At 41.0% G+C, this 22,336-nt stretch overlaps 1 protein-coding gene across 1 annotated transcript in view; it reads left to right on the top strand.

Moving 5' to 3' along the window:
* OGFOD3 (2-oxoglutarate and iron dependent oxygenase domain containing 3) overlaps positions 1 to 18,754 on the top strand; it is a 34,325-nt gene extending 15,571 nt beyond the window's left edge. The window contains exons 7-9 of the mRNA XM_054393869.1: positions 2,981 to 3,134; positions 10,386 to 10,509; positions 18,586 to 18,754. Coding sequence (XP_054249844.1) covers positions 2,981 to 3,134; positions 10,386 to 10,509; positions 18,586 to 18,722 — 415 coding nt within the window. The 3' untranslated portion in view covers positions 18,723 to 18,754. The remainder of the gene's footprint in view (positions 1 to 2,980; positions 3,135 to 10,385; positions 10,510 to 18,585) is intronic.
* Positions 18,755 to 22,336: the final 3,582 nt, after the last annotated feature.

Genomic DNA, 22,336 nt, shown 5'->3' with positions numbered 1-22,336 from the left:
CAGTGGAGTAAATGTGATGGCATACTTAAAGTGCAAGTTTGTTTTCCTTTTCTTTTGATAACCATTGGGCAGTCCAAACTAGGTAGACTTTAAGTTGCTGTTTTTGTCTTATAGAGGAGAACTGAGTAGAGCTTTGCTTCCTGCTTGGTCTGCAAAACAGAATCTTGCCCAAAGCCTTTGCACATGTGTCTTGGAGGAGCACAGCTTTAAGGGAGCTTTATAAACACCAGACAGCAAATTTTAATAGAAATCTTTTAAAAGTGGCAGAGGTATCAGCTTGAAAGAGGAAGCAGTGCTGCTTGGAGAACAACTACTGGAGATTTACAGTTATGTCAAGACTGTAGCCTAGCTACTCCACAGCAGATCTATTCCAGCTGGCTGCAGCAAGCGGCCACCCGGTGTCAGAGCCAGGGAATATTCTGCTGTAGTGTTTGTGGGTTAGGCTGTTAATTCTTGTGTGGGTTGTTCATAGTGCCAGCTGCCTTCAGTTCATGAAGTGAAATGAGTAATTAGGGTTAATGCTTTTTGGGAAACATAAGGCAGCTCCATTTATTTCTTGGAAAGAAATCATCAAGACCAGGTTCCCACAGGCAGGAGGGGAAGGACCTGGAGATCCTTTCCTGATGTCAGTTTTACAGACTCTACCATGATGTAGCTCTCAACTTGAAACCTCAGTTCATGCAATCATGGAAACACCTGAAAATCTCAGCTCTGACTTCATTTCATGGTTTTGATATTTCACATCTGAAATATCTTGAACTGGCTTCTAAAGCTTAGACCCTTAAGAATGTAAAGTGAGACAGGTTCAAAATCAAACCTTTATGTGTTTTTTCATTTTTCATTTTTGGTGAGGGGCAAGATGTGAACAGAACAAATCTTCAGGACTTTTTCAGTACTTGTGAAAATAATTTTTAAGAGGTGACTTTCACAGGCAAACATTGTAGGTCTGGTTTTAGTGCTGTCACTTCTTTGTAGTCACTGTTTAAGTTCCCTAGAAAAATACTTGGAGAAAACTCCCTTGAAAATTATGCTGAAGTTCAGTGCTACCCAGTGGAGAAATGTCTGATGCAGAAAAGATGTAAAACTACCCATGTAATTCCATATACAACTTCAGAATCGATTTTACTTGGAGTATCTTTCTTGTGTGCTACTTTTGAGGCACTCAGGAAGAATGGGAAGACTTAATATGATAGCTAAGCATGTGTTAAAATTGAGAGAAAACAATGTAAAGATTTTAAGCATGGAAGATTGGATCTTACAAGAATGTTTTCATTTAATCTCATTGTGTTCTTTGCTGGCTTTTCAATTTCCTCCCAGTTAAATGCTAGCTGTGTGTTTACTGGTGGGATTTGCCAGTGTAATTCCCTCATTAATCAAATGTTTTCTTTTTTCAAAGTGCTGTTGACTGAACTAAGGCTGGCAGTTCTAGAGGGCCCTGTTCTAGCCCTGTATGCAGTGAAATCTGTCCTGAGAGATGGATACTCTTATATAAACAGTTCTGGATAGTAATGCAAGGTTCAGAAAGTCAAAGTGCAAGGTGCTGCATCTGGGTTGTGCCAATCCCTAGCACAGATCCAGGCTGGATGCAGAGCGAGTCGAGAGCAGCTCTGAAGAAAGGGACTTGGGTGTGTTGATTGAGAAGCTCACCATGAGCTGGCTGGGTGCTCAGAAGGCAAATAGTGCCCTAGGGTACATCAAGAAGAGTGTGGCCAGCAGGGCAAGAGAGGGGTTCTGCCACTTTACTCTGCTCTTATGAGACCCCACCTCGAATACTGTGTCCAGTTCTGGTGTCCCTATTGTAAAAAGGACACAACTGTGGAGCGAGTCCGGAGAAGGGACACAAAGATGATCCAAGGGCTGGAGCAGCTCTGCTCTGGGGATAGGCTGAGGGAGCTGGGGTTATTCAGCCTAGACAAGACCTCAGAGCTGCCTTCCCATACCTGAAGGGGTCCTACAGGAAGGCTGAAGAGGGATTTTTCATAAAGGTGTTTAGCAATAGGACAAGGGGGAATGGTTTTAAGCTAAAGGAGAGTAGGTTTAGACTGGATCCTAGAAAGGAGTTCTTCACTACAAGAGTGGTGAGACTCTGGAACAGGCTGCCCAGGGATGTTGTGGTTGCTTCCTTCCTGGGGTTGTTCAGGGCCAGGTTGGAGGAGGCCTTGAGCAGCTGAGTGTAGTTGAGAGGCGTTTCTGCTTGTGGCGGAAGCCTGGCGTAGATGATCTCTACGGTCCCTTCCAACCTCAGCCAGTCTATGATTATTAATCCTCTGTTTTCATAATCTTAAAAATTCTGTTCTCCCTGTCTCCTAAGAAACACAGGAAAAAACAAGGTAGAAGTAGTTGGGTTCAATCTTTGAAAATAGCTGGGAAAGCTATTTTGCCTTTTTTTTTTTTTTAAAGGAAAAATCTGGTTAGGATACTAATACATAGGATGATCAAGAACTGAGTTGCATGGCTCCTGAGACTTCCTCAGTTAGTTTAAAATTAGTGATTCAGAGGCAACCCTTTATGAAAATACAACTTTTGGGTTGTCTACTTTGGATGAAAAATACATATTAAAATACATAAATCTTGTCAGTAGTTAATAAACAGTAAGCTATGCTTGGATTTTGTTCTGGAAAACAGACTGTTTACACACACACAAATGTAAATTGTTTCAGTTCTTTCTTTTTCTTGATATTCTGAGAATAAAAAAACAAACAAACAAACAACAAAATAAAACCAGAAAAACCCAAAGCAACCAAAATCCCCCTAGCAAAACCACAAACTGCAACCTAAAACACTAGGGGTGTGTTGTGTTTTGATGCAGATCTCCCTTATTTAAGGCAAAATAAGAGAAAGTGTGGGGATCTGTTCCCCATAATTTATTAGCTAAGGAAGAACTTTAGCTTTGAAGAAGCAGTAACAGTGATTGCAGGAGAACACAGAAGAAGCAGGAGAGAGATGTGGCACTTAGCATGTTGTGCTGTCTTCTTTACAGTGATGTGAGACAGAGAATTCAACAGAAGATTGCTCAGGCATTTGGGATCAACTCTGCATCCATGTACCTGACTGAGCCAACATTCTTCTCAAGAATAAACAACACAGAAGCCAAGACAACACATGATGAATACTGGCACCCACATGTTGACAAGGTAAGGAGCAGGCTGAGATGGGATTCAAATGTTTCCTGTTATCATTAGATCACTTTGAAGTCATTTTTTAATTTAAACAATCAGTCAAATATGTTTGAAAACTGGTGCTTGTAAAAATCCTTTGAGAAATTAACCTAATGGAAGGGTAAGTGAGTTTTAGGAACATAGGCCAGTACAATTCCTTTTAATTTTCTTTTTTTTTCTGCTTTAGTTCTATTAGAATTAATAAATGGTGTGATTAACTACTCGGGAAGCTCTGCTGTCAGAAACCTTGATTAAACCTACCTGCACCTACAAAGTGTTTAATCAAATCTACATTTCCAGTTTGGGTATCACTCTTCAAGCCAGGTCTAGCAGGAGCTGTGTTGAAGTTGTCAGTTGTTCAGTGTTGGTAGTTGATCTGAGCCTCTTGGTCATAGAATGATCTGTGTTGGAAAGGACCTCCAAAGGTCAGCTAGTCCAACCCCCTCTGCGGAGGGGGTAAGCAGGGCCATCCTCAACTAGATCAGGTTGCCCAGAACCCTGTCTAACCTCACCTTGCATATCTCCAGGGTCAGGGCCTCAACTACCTCCCTGAGCAACCCGTTCCAGTGTTCACTACCCTCATGGTACAGAACGTGTTCCTAACATCCAATCCAAATCTACTCTTCTCTCGTTTAAAACCATTGCCCCTCATCCTATCCCTTTGTAAACAGTCTCTCTCCATCCTTCCTCTAGGCCCCCTTCAGTACTGATAAATGCTTAACATTTATGTATGATAAAAAAGCCTCCATTCACATATAACTAACATGTTCTTCCATGGGGATATGGCACCTTCCTTCAGTAATTTGATGTTTTGTTGGTATGAGAATGGAAGTGGTGTGACTTTTCTAACTGCTTAGTCTTCTATCTGTAGGCTTATGCCTTAATACTTTGCATTTCTAGCTGGACCAAAAAAAAACCCTACCCACAAACCAAAAACCCACCCAGCACCTCAGAACACCCACATTTCATGTCTCCAGGATTTAAAAGTCAGAGGCACTCTAGAGTCACAGATCACACAAGCTGCAACCAAATAAAGCTTATGCCATGAAAATCTATTTTACACCTCAGTGCTAGAGTCTGTATGTGGGCATTGTACCTTGAAGTTTATGACCTGAAATAGCTAAGATGAAAAATCAAATGTTCTTTTTGTATGCAAATGACAAATGCTCCTTGCCTTGAAAATACCTCCTTGAAGAAGTCAGTCTGAGGGCAGTGTAATGTCTGTTATTGCTCACAACATTAGTGTGAAGCTTCTGTGCCCTTTCTTGTCATGTAGGCAGAAACAGTTTAAATTTTGGACAACGTGGTGACAGTGACGATACCTGACAGAGCCTCTGTTTGAAAGAAGACAGCTGGTGCAGGGTGGAGTTTACAGTCACTGATGGAACAAAGAGGAGCCAGCTCTTGGGTGCTTCTTGCTTAAAAAGCATTGAGTAGGAGTGGACATAGGACCAGAGGTGTTAGGGAATAGTTTTGAGGTGCAGACTCCTATGACTAGGACTGCTAAGAGTAGGCTGTAGAGAGTGAATTGTGATGGTGGGGTTCATAACAATCCCATGACAGGTTGTGCTCATTCCAAGGGACACCAATGAAGTGGTGATTCTGGTTATGTGAAGTGAAATAAATTCATAGGTTCCTCCTAGGTTTTTCTTACCACACTTTCAGAGAATTGAATTTGGCTGCCACAAGAGCCAAAATAGAGATTTTTTAGTAGATTTCAGCCCCCAGAAGTGTATTTAAGACTCATTTATTACTGTAATGAGATTTGTCTGCACAATCATTAGCTTTGACAAGCATTAGCCTCTCTACTCTTTTCTGCATGTGTGTTTTGTACTGGTAAATGAATAAGGTGGCTGGATAACCTGAAAATTAAGTATTTCTAATGAAATCTTTCCTATAATATACAAGCTGTTTTGTCACTTGCAATCAAATCTATTTCCATGAAGAGAATTTGTTTCCTGCATAGAAGCTGCTTCTCTGTTGTGGCATCCTGACAGTGCCTGTAGATGATGGACAGCAGGCTAGATGTTTTGCTGCTTTTATCCATCTGTTCTGTCCACGTTTTGTTTACTGTCTCACAGGCTGTCTGTTCAGGGAGCAGATACTCCAACTGATTTGCTTTTGCTTTGTGGAAGAGTTAAAAAAACAAAACCCATCTCCTCCTTATGAGAGTTTGAGGTCTCTTAAACTTGGTATGGATAACCTAAACCTTAATAGTCTCTATACTGAGTAATTGGGTAGTCTGATTTATGACAGCTGTAAAAAAGAGAATTATCCCAGTGGGGACAGTTACCAAACACCTTGTTCATGCAGAATTTCCCTGCCTTCCCACCCCCCAGTAGCAGACCTGCTGTAAAATACACAAATGCAACTCATGCTGAATCTCAGGGTATTTTCTGAGACAATTATTGTTTAAGATGACACTGGAAGTTAAAATCCTAGCTTGTCCTGTTGAGTGTTTTTCACCTGTGTAGCAGCTGACTTCTGCAGTAAGTTGTCTGTGTCAGGAAAGCTGAAGCACTGAGACTTGTGAAGTGCTTTTTGTCTGCACCTTAAAATTGTGTGCCAGCTTAGATCAAACATATTTTAATGTGGTTATTTTCATTCTTGCAGGTAAGGATTGTATGGGAATATGCCAAAGTTGGACCATTCTGTGCTGTTGTCACAGCAATATTGCATGTTAAGCTGGTAGCCTTGTGTATCAATTCCCTTTCATTTTTTGGGGGGAGCACAAGGGAACAGAACTTCTCTGGCCTCCAGCCATAGTGAAGGGGGTTTGTGGGTGCTGTGGATAGAGACCTAGAGCAAGCTTCTTGTAAGTGCTTTCTGGGTTCATGTCCATCATGAAAGTCCAAATTGCATCATGTATTATTGCTGCCTTCATTTCTGGCAAGTCATTCACTTGAATTGACATCAAAAGGATTAATTTTAATCCTTTCCTCGCTGCATAAACAAGCCTATAATTCCTCTCTCCTCTTTGACTTCTGTTTGTGTGTCAAAAGGTCTGGTATTGCTTTCCCCTTAAGTGCCATTGGAACAGAGCTGTCTGTGGATGTAATGTTCATGTATGTTTGCCAGATCCTGGCTTACAGAAAATGCTACAGTATGTGCTTATAATCTCAGCCTACTATAGGTGTACACTATGTATATTTGTATCTTTATTATGTGTTCAGACAGAAATAAAGAAGAGCAGAGTATTTATAGCTGGTCAGACTCTGCAGGAGACTGAATTTAAATAGAAGGTCAGTAGGTCAGAAAACATTTCAGAGAAGGATGAATAGGACAGGCAAGTTATGCAGCTTCAGAGGGTGTTTTCAGTGCTGTCAGCCTGCCTTGTATTTTAATTTCTCCAGCAAACTAAGTCCCACTTACCATTTCCAGACTGCAGTTGAAAGCAAGAGGGGGGGAAAAAAAAAAGGCAAATAAAGGCATTGATGTTGGTTAGAGGTAGGAAATACTTGCAGATAAGAGCAGTATTCTTATGTGGCCTCCAAAAGAAGTGTGAATACTAGGGAGGTGAACTAAGATCAAGAAAACTCAGCTTGTCAATTATTTTGCCAGTTTGTTGGATGCTTTTTTGTTGTACCATTATTTATGCTTTCCCCTTGGAACAAAACAAATCATTGTATGTATTTCTGCATAATAATTAAACAGTGAAGGTTGCTCCTAGGAGAACTAAGGATTTTTTTCCCTGTCTCTTTCCAAAAGAATGGTAAAATTAAGCCTTTGAAAAATGAATCTGACATTTTTTATTTTCAAGTCTGGCACTGTTGGTTCAAATATGTAGGCTTCTTGGAGCACAGAAATTCCCCTCTTGCCTTTTCTCTACATTGCTGAGTCTATTTCACTTACGATTCTCAATCTGAGCATCCCTGGTTTGGAAGAATTTATCTGCATAGTGGAGTAGCACAGTTCTGTTGTGTCTGTATGAGACTTTGTGAGTTTTTTTTCCCTAATATTTATTTGGTTTTTAGTTACATAGGAATGGAAAGCCTAAATGACTCATTTACTCTTGTTGAATTTATAAGCATCTAAATCAAATAAAAAGAGTATTGGCTTAAGATGTGGAGTTTCATCTTGGATGGAATTTGTTTGGAACTGAGCCTTTCAAAATGTCTGATTTATAATGGAATTGCTGTTGAACACTCAGCTCCAACAGCAGCACAGTCTTAGAATGTTCTCTAGTAGAAGTGATGTGAGACTTGAAGATCTCTGCAGCCCCCTGCCTGGATGAGGATCCTGTTATCCTTCACAGAATTGTCAAGTTCAGCTGTAAGATTGTTTTGGTTTGTTTTCCTGGAATTTCTTTTATCAGAGCTGTTCCAGGACATCACTGCACATTTTCTTGATGTATTTTTTAGCCTACACTTGTTCATGATCACTTTATAGCTATTTTTTCCCTTTCTCCTATCCCCATGTGTAAATTGTTTCCCTTTTAAGCCCTTCGTTATCTAAACTGAACGAGGCAAACCTTCAAGTCACAGCAGCCCTTTCTCCTCTGGCTGTTGAGGCTACAACAGCAGCTGCTGTCTGTTCTAATGTACTTTTATTTTTCTTCTCCTAATGATGTTAGACATTGAAATGAGTCAAAATATTTTATTTTTGCTTGAGGATAGCACTGTCTATGAAATCTGAAGGAGTTTATTCTTGTATAAGCTCAAACCTGCTACCTCAGCTCACCTGCAGCCCTTTGTAATTCAGAGACATGCTATATGGAGTCTTGCATTGTCTACCAAGTAGATATACCAATATATAGAACACTGGGAGTAGCTATCCAGGCTGTTTTGTGAGTATCTGCAATAAGGCTTACAGAGAAGAGCAGTTTTGACCCTTATTTGTACAAGGTGTCAGTCAAGACTTAGGCTGATTGGAATGTGGACATATTTGCATTGTCTTCTGCAGTGGAAAGCAGAAGATGCTGTCCTGCATATCTTTCACAGTAACTGGAGGCCTGTTGCATATTCTTGCAACTGTGCAGTTGCATCTAAATGTGTCCCTCAGAAACCCGAGAGTGCCACACTGCAAAACGTGACTGGCTAATTCTGACAATGGTGTTTATAGAATCATAGAATGACAGCTTTATTGTTTCATTATAATAACAACTTTTTTAAAAAAAGTACCACATGAATGTCATGATGAGCATCTGCCATTAAATATTGGCTGTGTTTGCCTTGCTTGGGTAAAAGGTACCCAGAAAAGAGCACATGAGCTATATGAAGTGTCAGGCTGGATGGAAATGCCTGCATTTTTATACTGAATTGTTCATAAGGAGCTACAGAAATTTGATTTACTGCAGTGTACCTGCTTTCAGTGACAGCTTTCCTGACATAATTCGAACTTCTGGTTCAGTTTTTAGCCTTTCTGATGTTGGAAATCATTACCAGGGTAATAAATATATTTGATAGGCATGGGGGCCTTCTAGCATTTTAAATAACTGAGTGTAATTTAGTGCCTCCTTTCCATGGTGTTGCATTTCTCAGGTCTAGCTGCCTTTTGAGAGTTGTAATGAACAACAGCAAGAACAGAAAAGCCATTTTTCATTGCATACTTGGTTCCCCAAATTAGTCATCCACAGAAATCAAATTTGTTTGGTTAGGCTTAAAATGGTTTGTAGTCAGCTCTTAAAAATTCAGAATTAGTAAAGCTGCCTTGGAGAGAAGAGGAAGTGCAATGATGGAGCAAAGATTGCTGCACCACTGAAGAGTTCATAAAAATAATTGAAATACATTAAACTTGCAGTTTGAGTTGAACTTCTTCCATATGGTAATGCCTTCTCTGGCCAGAAGACTTCCTTAAACTGACTGGAAGTTTTATCATCAAATCAATGAAGGTGAAAACAGCTTTGCAAGGCTCATTGCATGAGGAGGGCTGTAGAAGCCTGTTTTGAGGTGCTGCAGTGCCAGATACTTATTAATTCCCATCTATTGCCTTGTATTGCTACTAAGGTTTGGGGTAAATATGGGGAGAAGGGGATCACCAAAACATTTCTCTAATTCTTGTAGTCTGGGTAGGCTAATACAGTATACCACCAGATTTGGCTTTTTTTCCTTTAAGCCCTTATGGTCAAAATAATAAAATTAGTAAGAAGGAAAATGCCTTCCTGTTCCATCTGCTGCTATGTTCTCTTTTTAGTCATTGCCCTTCCAGAATAACATGTACAGCTGCTCTGGAGCCAAAATTGAACTAGCACTAATGAATGGGACTTAAAATTGAAAATATTTAGAAAACTTCTAAGTTGGGAAGTAGCACCTACCTCTGACAGTCACCAGGTCACTCAAAACACTCTGCAAATGCTGTGTTATTTACAAAGTGCTGCTGTGCTGCACATTTCACTGGTTGACAGTGTACTGAAGAGCTTGATTGAGTTGTGATATATGGTAAAGAAAGTGGAGAATACAGCCATTGCTTTTAAGTATATTTTTAATTGTTGGTGACATGTGGATATAAAAAGGAAATGTTTTCAGAATCAGCTAAACTTGGTGTTAAATATTTAGATAGCTTTGCTCTGACCATTAATACATCTTCAACATACATATTGAGCAAAAGTAGTGCTTTAAAAGGAAGGAAAAGCACCTTGTTGTACTTTAAAATGGAGTGTTGGATCTGTAGGCTGAGAAGAAGCAGAGACTTTGGAAGTCACTTTTGAAGGTTTTTAAACAAAACCTGTATGGAAAAGAGTAGAAGTTCCTGTAACAAATGTGTGTTTATTTGGAAGGTCTGAGTGAAAGAGTAGGAGAGGTTTCCATAAACCTCTAACCATGCTTAGATAATGGGTGAAATTCATCAACCAAAGCCTGTTCTTTGGTTTCATTAACCTTGTAGTGAAATTTTATCTTGAAATAGTATAAATAGATGTGATCCCTTCTGTATTTTTGGTACAATGCAGAGGTGTAACTTTGACACTGTGTTGGGTTTTGCCAGCTGTTTAGTAGGCCTAGGATGATAGAAGTCAACAGGAGCACTTCTTCAGTGATAGAAACTGTAAGAATAGAAATAATGTACATAAAATGCTACTCTTGTATGTAGTGTGTGTGTAAGCATAATCAAATAGACTAATAAACATAGGTGATTTCTAGAAAAGAATGTTCTCAGCTTTGAGACCTTTTATTAACTATGTGAAAACTGGAAAATTCAGCAACCCCATCAGATCCATCTGCTTAATCACTTGTGCTCTGCTGAGGCTGGAGTAGAATTTGGTAAATTTTGGTAATGTTGTCTTACTCCTAGGTCACTTATGGCTCTTTTGACTATACTTCACTGCTCTACCTCTCAGACTACAGCAAAGACTTTGGTGGTGGCCGTTTTGTCTTCATGGACGCAGGTTCCAACAGGACGATAGAGCCCCGAGCAGGTAAGAGTCGTGGCTTGCCTGTGTTGAGGCAGGTCAGACTGTGCCAGTTATTAACTAGGTGGACTGGCTGATGTAGTGGGATTTTGTGTCAGCAGTAACTGTGGAATGATGTAGCATTTTCCCTTCAGATTGATGACATGAATAGAGATTGAAGAAGGCTAAAGCATGGCCACAGTTTGCAATAATGTGGACTTTAGCCTCACAAAGGGACTTCTTGAAAGCTGTGGGGCTTAGAACTGGAGGTGATTGTTGTCCTGTACCCAGCACTGGTGAGGTCACACCTCAAGTATTGTGTTAATTTCTTGGCCCCTCACTATAGGAAGGATGTTGAGGTGCTGCAGCATGCCCAGAGAACAGCAGTGAGGCTTGTGAAGGGCCTAGAGTACAGGTCCTTTGAGGAGTGGCTCAGGGAGCTGAGGTTGTTCAGTCTGGAGAAAAGAAGGATGAGGGAAGGCTTCATTGCTCTCTACAACTCTCTGAAAGCAGGTTGGAGCAAGGAGGGTTCCAGCCTCTTCTCCCTGGTGGCAAACAGTACTAGAGTAAATGGATGCAACCTGTACCAGGGGAGGTTTAGTCTGGGTGTTAGGAAATATTTCTTCATTAAAAGGGTTTCTAAATACTGGAACAGGCTGCCCAAGGCAGTGGTGGAGTCACCATCCCTGGAGGTATCTGAACAGTGTCTACCTGGTGCTTAGGGATATGGTTTAGTGGTGACCTTGCAGTGCTGGGTTGAAGGTTGGGCAATCAAAGATATTCTGTGTTATGACAGCTTATATGCCTTAGGAGCAAAGATAACTGACTACAGCAAATCCAAAATAAAGCAATTGATTTTAGACTGACTGGCCTGAAATTGCTTTGCTGTTCAAGGTGGGGCTTGAACAGAATACCTGTAATTGCTGTGGGCTGGGTATGAATATGATTGACTACCAAAGCTCTGCTTACCTGTAGTAACATGGTGAACCATGTGAACTTTGTTGTAAGTTCAGTAAATATGTGATCTTCCAGTAGCTCTGACAGGGATGAGCATTCTGAGTACTGTCAGTTATACCTTAAAAAAAAAAAAAAAAAGCCTTCCCTTTAAGGATGTTTTAAGGTTTTTCTAACAAGTAGATAGTTTGGAACTAGAATTACTTTGGGGCAGGATGCGTAGGAAGAGAGAGCTCAACCTCAACTCCTCTATCTAGCAAGTGAGAGCTGAACTTACAGCAGTGTAACCTTTTATAATGCAAGACCATCACACTTCTGCTGGAAAAAAATTATCTAGGCCAACCTTATATTCCTACTGTGCTCTGTCTTTTTCTTCTTTTTTTCTTTTCTTATTCCAAGAGAAAAGATGGAAATTTACTAATTTAAATAGAGTCTCAGAAAGTGTCTGCTGACAGGCATTATTAGCCAAGCAGAACTGACTTCTGTCTATTGCTGCCTGCACATGGGGATGGGTGTGGGGTTTGTTTGACATCTGGATCATACCAGTCCACTCCCCAGCAGTAATGCTGCTTGAGATAAATGCTGAGACTATCTGCATTCTGGGTTTGGTATCAAGAATTATGTTTGGTTACTTGGGGGTTTGTGGCTGGAAATAAACCCTAAACTGAAAGCATTATCTTTTGCAGAGTGCTGTCACACATTATTTTGTTTTCAGATGCAATTTGAAGATTAGCATGCTTTAATAGCTGTAGAAATCATAGGTGAATTCTAGCTGGCTGGGAGGAGAGCTGTCTCCTTGCACAGTACCAAGGCACTCAGTCTGGTTGCTTCATGCAACGTGCCCCTGATTTAATTTCAGGAAGTCTGCAACTGTGAAATTGCTTCCATTCAGCCTCATCTGGTTAATTTTCAGGCTCTGCTGCAAGGTGTTCACTCTTTTTGCCTTTTTGGGGGAGGAAGAGGGAATAGATGAAGTACAGAAAGGTTTTATTTTTTTAAATTATTTTTTGACACCTCCTGGTTTTGGCCATTCCCTTTCACAGGTGGTTGTACTGACAGTACCTGAGCCATAGAACTGGTGAAACATCTCTTAAAGCAAGGTGAAGCTTGCAGGGACTGGAATTTTTTGGAAAGATCTTATGTGCTGCATGTACACAACACAAAATTCAAGTCCAGTGCCAGTTATGCTTTTCTAACTCACTCTGCTGTCTACAGAAACTTGTCAGGGGTCCCATAATGGTGTTACTACCTAGGGTGCAATCGAAAGAATGACTAAAATCATGTGAGCAAAGGGGAAGCTCTTTAGAGGTGAAGCACAATGTGAAGGCAATTGCACTTGAGATTTCCTCTTGCTGATAAAACTCAGCCCTTGAGAGAATGGAAAGGAGGGAATGACCCCAGGGTGTTTTCTGTTGCTGGTGCAAGTTGATGTATTTTTCATGTTCAGAACGTTCCTGTGCAGTGATTTTTGGTTTTTGTTTCTTCCCTCTTTCTCTCCTTCTCTCTTTGTGTTTAGACTTTTGCTTACTTTATACTTCTTTTGATCCTTTGTGTTTCTGTTGTCACTCCAACCCGACTTTTAAAACCAGTGTTGATAAGATTTTGTGCTTCTCCTTTAGGAGATGCAGGCATTTTTAGATATGGCTGTCATAATCTCTGGTTTGGTTTAGTGCCTGACAGCTAATCGACCTTCTCTGTATTCCTGATGCCATTTCAGTTCTCAAACCTGGCACTCCTTGTTGTCTTCAAGTTAGCCTGCATTTTGGGAACCTGGTACTGTATGCCAAAATGAGAAGGTCCCTTTTCCTGGGAGCAATTAATTGGTTAGTGTAAGGCTTTACAGAGGGGAACAGAAAATGCATTGTTACTGCTGCAGCAGAACAGAAAAGCAGTAATTGGAAATAAAGAAAAAGACAATTAAAAACAAAACATTGGGATTTCCTTTGTTTGGGAGCACTGCCTGAGTGAGTCCCATTGCTGCTCCAAATGTTTTCACAGCACTTAGTTGAAGGATCAGTCTTAGCCAGATAGAGGAAGCTCTTTGTTAGAAGTGGAGCCTAATTTTAAAGCACTTATCACTTCTCTAAGTATCTGTCACTGGTGGATTGTGTAAGAGCTCTGCAAGTCCCAGTTCTCACATTTGAGTGCAAGGCTCTCAACAGAGCTCTTAGCATGGGCTGTGATATTGCCTAGTCAATTGTTAACAAGCACATCTAGCTTTTAGAAGGAATTATCTTGTTAATCTAGAGAATCTTGAGATTTTGCTCTTTTTTTAATGGATGTGAGCGAGTCAGCACTGTGATGCCAGCTCACATGTAAAGACCTTTGGCTAATTCATAACCAAATGTGGCATTAAGGAACACATCTGTGCCCTGATGGCCTGCAGAAGTATATATGTGTGTGTTTGACTTAAGTCAGGACCTCTGGCTGTTGCAAGAAACTCACTGTACCATAAGAGAGTCCTTGGTGCCAAGTGAAATTCTACTCTGAAAGGAAAATGGGGGTGTTTTTATTGGACAAAGAAGCAGTTCTAAAGTAGTATCTGTTGCTTTTATGTGGCTGTATTAATTCTGGTTCCAAAACTGAAATGTTAGCATTATGTTTTCACCTCTTGTACCGGGGTAGCTCTGTTGAAGGCACTAAATGAAATAAAACAACAGTTAGAATGAGATTCTTCAGAATGAAACCCATGGACCTTTCAACATTACCTTTCTTTTGCTGGCCTGAGGCTGGCTTTAGTGATCTTCAGTAGATACAGTAGGATTAAGAATAAATGGCAGACATCAAGGAATTCCTTTTTTAATGATAAAATTGCGTCCAGTCCTGGTGTCCCCAGCGTAAGGACACAGAGCTGTTGGAGTGAGTCCAGAGAAGGGCCACAAAGATGATCCATGGGCTGGAGCACCTCTGCTATGAGGATAGGCTGAGGGAGCTGGGGTTGTTCAGCCCAGAGAAAGGAGAAGATTCCAAGGGAACATGGAGGGGGAGGGTACAAACTCTCTGAGAGAGACAGGGGGTTTCTTTATAACTGCAAGTAACTTCTCTGTCTAGTTAATAAATCTTGGACAAGTTTGTAACTAGGCTTTGTTAAATACCCATTACAGATTTTGTTGGGGTTTTTTTTTGGTAGGTTTTTTGGTTGGTTGGTTTTGTGTCTTTTTTTTTTTTTTTTTGGTGGTTTTGTTTTGGGGCTGGGGGGGGTTGTTTGTTGGTTAGTTTTTAAGGCCATAGGCTTCCTTCTGCTTCTGTGCTTGGCATGCTTTGTAGCTAAATTGTTTAGAGAAGCTCGTGCCCTCTCCACCCCAGATCAGGATGCTCACAGCTGCTGGCATTCCCTGTCACTTTTGTGGGGTCTAGGTAGGGATTTGCTTAAAGTTCTCTCAATTCAGCATTTATTTGTAAGTAATTGAATAAATATCTGTTAAATGTTTTACTGTGTGATTACAGATTACAGGTTATTTGCCTAATGATATGGTGTGTTTTTCCTGGGTGCTTTACATGAGAATGAATTAGCAATGAATCCTAAGCAGATGACAGGGATGAGAGCACAATTGTGTTTGTGCAATTTCCCCAGCGGTGCTTCTGTCTTGGTGTCGTTCAAGCAGATGAGTTGCAGTTTTATCCTCTTGCCCTAGTAACATTTATAGCTGATAGATGTTAAACAGATAGTCAAAGTTGTCACTGCATAAGATGAAAGATGTTGAATAGCTCTGTAGTGGCAAGTAAGCTGTTCCTGCTTCCCTTTAATCAGATGTGTATGAGTTGCTTCATTTCCTTCTGAGCAGTAGCTCAGTCTTTGCAGTGTCCCCAGTCAGCAATCAGATGGAGGTGAGACCTCCTACATTCCCCAGCCCTGCTCTGCATCCCTTCTCTGTCACTGGCTCCAGGCAGAGGTAGCCCCTGCCCTTTTACAGTATCTAGCCACAGTTTAAGCAGACCAAGGAGGAGAGTAAGGGCATGGTTACTCCCTTGGTTGCATGACTGAATGTTGCTTGAGACAATCCAACACATAATTTGCAGTTTCTCCTTGAAGTTCTTATGACCCAAGGAGCTTACAAGGAAATAGTCAGTGAATTCAACTAGAAGAGACAGAAGGATGATGCCCAGAAGCAGAAGGCATTCTGTCACAGGAAGGATGAGAGCTTGAGAGGCTTGGAATCCAGTGGCAAAACAGACATGCTGCAAACAAAGTGATTGCTGCAGTTGGTATTAATGTGAATGGCCTGTTCCATGTGTAATCAGAACAGCTGAAGCTGGAAGGGACTGGTGGAGGCCATCTGTTCCATGCCCTCACTCAAACTGAGCACAGGGGACATGGGGCAGCACAGTACATGTGCCTGAGACATACCTGGCCACTTCTTTAAAGCTTAAAAGCATGGACCTCAAAACAGAAGGTGATTCTGTTGCTCCTTCTTCCTCTCCAAAAATCCATCCCTTAAGGACAAAGGGTTAAACACTTTCTCTTTTTTTTTTGTTTTTTTGGTTAGATAATAGACTATAAAACTGTGGTGAGTAGTAGGTAGTGAACTCAATAAAGCTTACACTTCTAACAGTAAGTGTTCTTAAATCAAACTGAAATTATATGCCAGGAGGGGGTAATGAAGATTTCTTTAGTGGAGCAGAAAAGCATGTTGGAAAGAAATCTGTGTAGGCAGGTCAGAGGAGGGGAGAGGAAAATGAAAAGACTGATTTGAGGCAATTGATAAATAATGAAAGAAAAGGACAAAGAAAATGGGATTTGAAATTTTTACACCTTCTTCTGGGCATTTGTGGCTCAAAAACGTTCCATCAGAGAATTGTAGCTACGTACCTACTCTCATCAATGAAGAGCTGCATTGTCTTTTGCCATTTGTAGTACACCAGTCTCTTACAAGGCTCAGCATTCCTCTACCAATGTTTCATAGCCTGGAGAGCTTAGAGGGCCTACCCTTTGCATGTCTTCCTCACCATTCACCATGAGAGAGATCCCATGACAGCTACTTAATTGTGGCAGAGTGTAACAAAACGCACTTTAAACGCTCAAAATGCAACCTCACAACTAAAACCTGACCCATAGTGCATATGATCCTACTAACTTGCTAACATGATCCGTAGTTTGGAACTTTGGGGTTCTTTACCCTTTTTTAAATACTAATACAAATAGTGTGGTATGTGTGACAGTGTTTTACTTCAAAATTTTGCAAAGGAAAGAAGTCTTAAAAGGATCTTTGAAAGCTAATTGTAGGCTGGTTTAGTGCCTTGGAGACCCCAGCTGACAGCTATGGGACCAGATGCACAAGGAGTTAGAAGACACCGTATATATGAAGACAGATTTATTAAAGAAAGAAATTAAAAGACATTTTGTACAGCCAAAAAAAATCCAGTATAGCTGGCTTCAACAATACACTGAAGCTTGTCTAACTCTGGATTACTGCTGTTTTGAATAAGAGATCAAACAAAGCCCGCTTGAAAATCAGTTTAAGGCAAAGCTGTGGGTGAGGAATCGATAATCAAGTGCTTGAACAATGCTGAGATAAGATTTCAAATCAAAAATAATTCATTGCACAGGGACTTTGTACGAAATCCTTGAAGGCAGCTGTTCATTACAACACTCACAGGGCAGGAGTACAATGCCTCCATTGAGTATTTCATCCAGAAAAGCAGGACACCAGGGTGTAAATGTGCATACAAAGGAATCTATTCTTTATATTTATCTATATAGCTTTATCAATTATTGATGTGCAGCCTCAGGCAGGGGAGAGTATGATTAGGACTTATGCTTGGCCATTATGAAAGTCTATGTGAACTACAAAAGATTAAATGTGAACTGCAACTGAAGGTGCAAGGAGCACAGGCTACTCAAGACGACTCCAGAGATGAGTGGGTGAACTGAGCTCCATCAGGCCAGCCTGGTTTTCTTCCTGTCTCCCATGTGTGCTGCTCAGGAGTATGTAAGCAGAGCAACTTCTGCACCTTTTGGATCACTTTTGGAAGAGAAAACCAGCAATGTGCCTGATGCCATTTCTGCAGTGGAAATTGTGTCATTGTTGGAATAGTTCATCTTCTTGTTGTGCAAACTTAAAGTAGGTATTTAAGTGTTTCATTTTGCCCTAGTGTGAATGACTCCCAGGCAAAGTTAAGATTGTCAATATGAGTTGCCTCTGACAAGCTTGTTAATAAACTTCAATTTGAGCAGTGGATAAGAATGCTCTTGGGATAAAAGAGCTGTGGTCTGAGTGTTGGTAGCTTTCTCAGGAGATCTTGAGCAGTCCTACAGAGTTGTTTCAGTTCTGAGTTACTTGCTGAACATCAAACTTTTATGGTCTTAGAGCAGTTTAATACCATGAAAATGCAGAGGGCTCCACTCTGCTGTTCCATCATGTGGGATGCTAATGCACCTCAGCTGTCAGTATGAAAGTAACTGCATTTCACCTTGATGCCACTTAAAGCCTGGAGAACCCCAAGGCAGGGTGGTGGTGAAAGCTTGGGCAGGATGAAGCACAGGAGTAAGCGCTTGCATCTGTAAAAAAAAATTCCAAGCCATTGTATTGATGGAGTGGCTCTTTCTAGTGAAAATTAATCTGTATGTGACTGGTTAGATAACCTTCTAACCTGGCTGAACAGCGAGTGGCCAGGCCAGACTGTGCACAAAAAGCACAGATACTTGGTACAGTGCTGATAAGCTGCCACAGCTGCTTGTAAACCTGCTAAGCTTTTTTTTTTCCTCTCCAGTGAAGACTTTTTGCCACTTTTGTAGCACTTCCTCCTTCTTTGGTCTAAATTTAGAGCCTGGACTAGAAGGGGAGCAGGGAGGAAATCAATTTACTTTGACAATCACTAGAGTTGCCTTTTTTTTTTTTTTCCCCCCCCCCTTCAGATTGAGGCAACTAAGAACTGGCTTCAGATGCTTTTGGCTTCCTCCTGCCTTTTATAAACTATGAGATATGGTGGAATTACATCTCCAGCTTTGTAGCACAATGGATTAACGTAGGTTTTATACAGTACAGAAAGCTGTCAGAGCGCAGCGTAAGCTTGTAACAGTTGTCTTTGACCTCTGGGCTCTCAGGTAGCCAGGGAACAGCTGGACTGAGACAACAGCAAAATTGTGCAGAGAGCTGATAGCTGAGTGGCAAGCTCCATGTCACTGATTAAATATTTCTGTCTTTACAGGCCGAGTTTCCTTTTTCACCTCTGGGTCGGAGAACCTTCATCGGGTGGAAAAGGTTCACTGGGGCACTCGCTATGCCATCACCATCTCCTTCACCTGCAACCCAGACCGTGGCATTGGGGATCCAGTCTTGGTGTAATTCCTCTGGGGATGGAACATGAGGTCAAATGGAGTGAGAGAAGCCCTGCAGAAGAGGAGAGGAAAAGGCAAGATAACATCTCTTGGAACCTCACGTTCAGTCAGAATTTCCCAGCTGTATTAAAACTTTGTTTTCACATCTTCTTTTCTCTGTAAATGTTGCAAATGATGCCTGAAGACCATCCTAAATTTGGTGTTTTCTGGAACTCATTTGACTGTGTGTCCTAAGGGGACAGGCTACAAAGAAGAGTTCCAGAGTGGGCTCTTTATTTTTTTTTTTTTTAATTATTATAAAAAATTCTTCAGTTTAAAGGATACAAACGATCTTTTGGATCAGATCTTGATGTGATTCCTCATGCTACCTGTTTAATTTAGTCTCTTCAGTTACTAATGTGGTGTAGAAAGTTTGCCCTAAATTAATAGGGCATGATGAGTGCCATACCCTCTGTTGAGAGGAATGGATTCTCCTTAGCATGGGCACTACAGCTGTGGTTTGACTACTGGGATTACTTGAACTTTTTTTATTGAATTGCTGCAGATGTTTTCTGCTACAGACAGGGATTAGTTAACACAAATCAGAAATTCAGTTCTGTTTCACTCACATAAATTGATGCTAAGCTGCTGCAGATGAGTGCTTTTAATTGATCACCAAATGATGTTTCTCAGTTGCGTGAGAACCTTTGTGAAGAGCCCTCCTGGTTCAAACAGAGTAAAGAAAGGTCAGTACATGTTTAGTGTGAATTTGGGCTAAGTGCTGACATTAAGTGTACAGCCTTGTACCTGAAAGTGTTCTTGCTGCCAGGTGTTTAAGAATGTTTATTTGCATTTAGAAAGAAAAAGCCTTTGCAAGGAAAGGTAAAGCTTGCTTGTGTGAAAAGTCCCAGGGTGAAATGGAAAATACAGCAGGAGAGCAAGCCAGAGGCTGAATCCCTACTAAGAGATTGAGTGAAGCTTCCTGAGGACTTCTGTGCAATTGAACTACTCTTAAAAGTAGCTTTCCTTTCAGAGGTTTTGGGGACTGTCAGGGACTTCTGCAAAATTAAGAGTTATTTGATCAAATTAGGTTTTGAGTGTAAACCTAGCTTTCAGTCCTGGAGCATGCATTGTTTTAATTTTTTTATGTCCTATGAATTCTGAGTGGACTTCTTGGCATTTCTCACATATAAAATTTTCATTGTGTAAGCAGTTGTGGAATCACTGAGACTTAATTCCCCACAACTCAGCTGAGGGTTTGGAAAGGTTCATTCATGTTGAGATTTTTCCTGAGTATGTATTGGTCACCTGAAGTATTCTAAAGCTCCATCTTAATGAATTGCAAGGACAGGAATAGTTACCAGGATACTCAAGTTACAAGAAAGATTTCAGTTTGCATTGATAGCAGAAATTTAGCTTCATGTCTTCTTTCTTTTTATTTACAAGGTCCATATCTCAACAGGGTCCTTTCTGCAGCTGTGGCACATGTGTGCATTAAAATAATAGAGTAGCTGAACCAAAAGGCATTGATAATGACTGCTCTCAGGAAAATCTGGCTGTTTCATTCTCAGTTGCAGTTCTTGGTACACTTGACCATCTCCTTCATAGCTTTTCTTTCCCTAGTAAATAAAGATGGCGTTGCTTTTAATACAGAATTCCTCACATTCCTTCTCCATCCAGATACCCATGCACAGTGTTTACATGTGAACTGGGTCTCTCTAACATGCTCATGTGTAGCTTTGTGCAGGATTTTTGGCCTGTCTCAATTCCAGGAATAAAACCAGGAAATGTTGCTGGAAGTCAGGGCTCTTTGAAGGGGAATAAAAAAATAAATGTAACCAACTACTCTCCTCCTCTTCCCTCCCTGAAGCAAAAACTGAAAAAGATAAAAATCCCAACTCCCGTCTCTCTTCTCAAGTCTCTTGTGCAGAAATCCAAGCAAACATTCCAAGAACAGCAGAAGAGTTATTTCCTTTCTGAACCACAGATGGCTCTGGCATGCATTGATCATCTCAGCCTCGTTCAGCAAGGCAGAATTCTCAGGAAATCTGGCTAAGAGAGCCTTTGTAAACTGCTGAGTGTCTATTGCTCCTTTAAATTACTCTAAAGAACTATAGCATGCTCTGCCTTATCTCTTGTTTTTGTAAGGCTTCTAAGGAAGCTGAAAGCAAGTTTTTGTCCTGTTTGCTGGAACCTGCCACTCAGCTCTCAATGATCATCACTTTATCCCTAAGTATCTGTGTAGCCACTTTTTAGCCTCCGTATGAGCATTGGTGGCCTGTACTAAAGCTTTCTGGATGGGCTCTCTGAGGACAAGACCTCTTTCCTAGTTCCAAACTGCACACCTTCCTTTGATTCTGTCCCTCAAATCACTTAATTCATCTCTCAGTCCTAGCATACTGCAGCTGTTCCCTCCAGCATGTATTGCATAGGGCATTTAAGCTGAGTCCATTATTGATTCATAGGCTGACTCTCTAGAACTGAAGAGGAATCAGTTCTTCCCCTGCAAATCCTTTTAGCCCATGCACAGTATTCATCTTGAAGAAGAATTTCTAATGGCAGCAGAACTATTTGGAATTTTTCATTCTTCAGCATTGATTTTTTTTTTTTTTCCCCAATACACACAGAGTCACAGAATGTTAAGCTGTGGAAGGCACCCTGACAGATCACCTAGTCCAGCACCACTGCCAGAGCAGGATCACCTACAGCAGGTCACACAGGGAGGCATCCAGGCAGGTTTTGAATATCTCCAGAAGAGGAGACTCCACAGTCTCCCTGGACAGTCTGTTCAGGGCTCTGTCACCCTCATAGTGAAAAAGTTTTTCCTTATGTTCACATGGAACCTCCTCTGCTCCAGCTTGCACCCATTGCCCCTTGTCCTATCATTGAACATCACTGAGCGGAGCCTGGCTCTGTCCTCCTGACACTCACCCTTCACATCTTTAGCAACATGAATGAGGTCACACCCTCAGGCTCCTCTTCTCTAAGCTAAGCCCCATCTCCCTCAGGCTTTTCTCATAAAAGAGATCAAAAGAATGTGTAGAAATAACAAGAGTGTGTGGAGAGAGTGTTTCCATGTATAGAATTTAGCCCTTATAAATTAGGAAACAATCCAAGAAGAAATTGATAAATACACAGAAATTTTCAGGAGTTTTTTACCCTTGGGGAAAAAAGTTTTTATGAAAAAAGTGGGGTTGTTTTGAACCATAACTTTTACTTGAGGTGTAGAGGATATGCACCTGCTCCTCATCAGATTCTACTCTGCTTTTTCATGCTTGCACAGTATCTGGAAATGCAGTCCCCTCCCTACTCATTTTCCCTGTCTCATTAAACGCACATTTTGTTGGAGATGTCCATCCATTCAGATCACTTGCAGGCAGGAAGAATCTCACTTCTCTGTCAGCACAGGCACAGAAAAAGGGCATGTGGATGTGTCAGGGAGGCTGTTCTCATCTTGAAGTGTGCCCTGCTGAAAGCACACAGCTCAGGATGTGCTGGGGACAAGCACTTGTGTCACATTAGTGCCAAGAGCGTTGAAGTCTTTTGTCTTTTGTCTTCACAGCTGACTTGCCTGCTACCTTTGAGCCTTGGTATCTTCATCTCAACAGAAGGAACCTGAGATTGCTTTACTTTTGTTCTCTA

This window comes from Indicator indicator, chromosome 29 (assembly GCF_027791375.1).
Source record: "Indicator indicator isolate 239-I01 chromosome 29, UM_Iind_1.1, whole genome shotgun sequence".
Taxonomy (NCBI): domain Eukaryota; kingdom Metazoa; phylum Chordata; class Aves; order Piciformes; family Indicatoridae; genus Indicator; species Indicator indicator.
The sequence above is the reverse complement of the archived record's forward strand: the minus strand, read 5'-3'. Positions and strand labels throughout refer to the sequence as shown.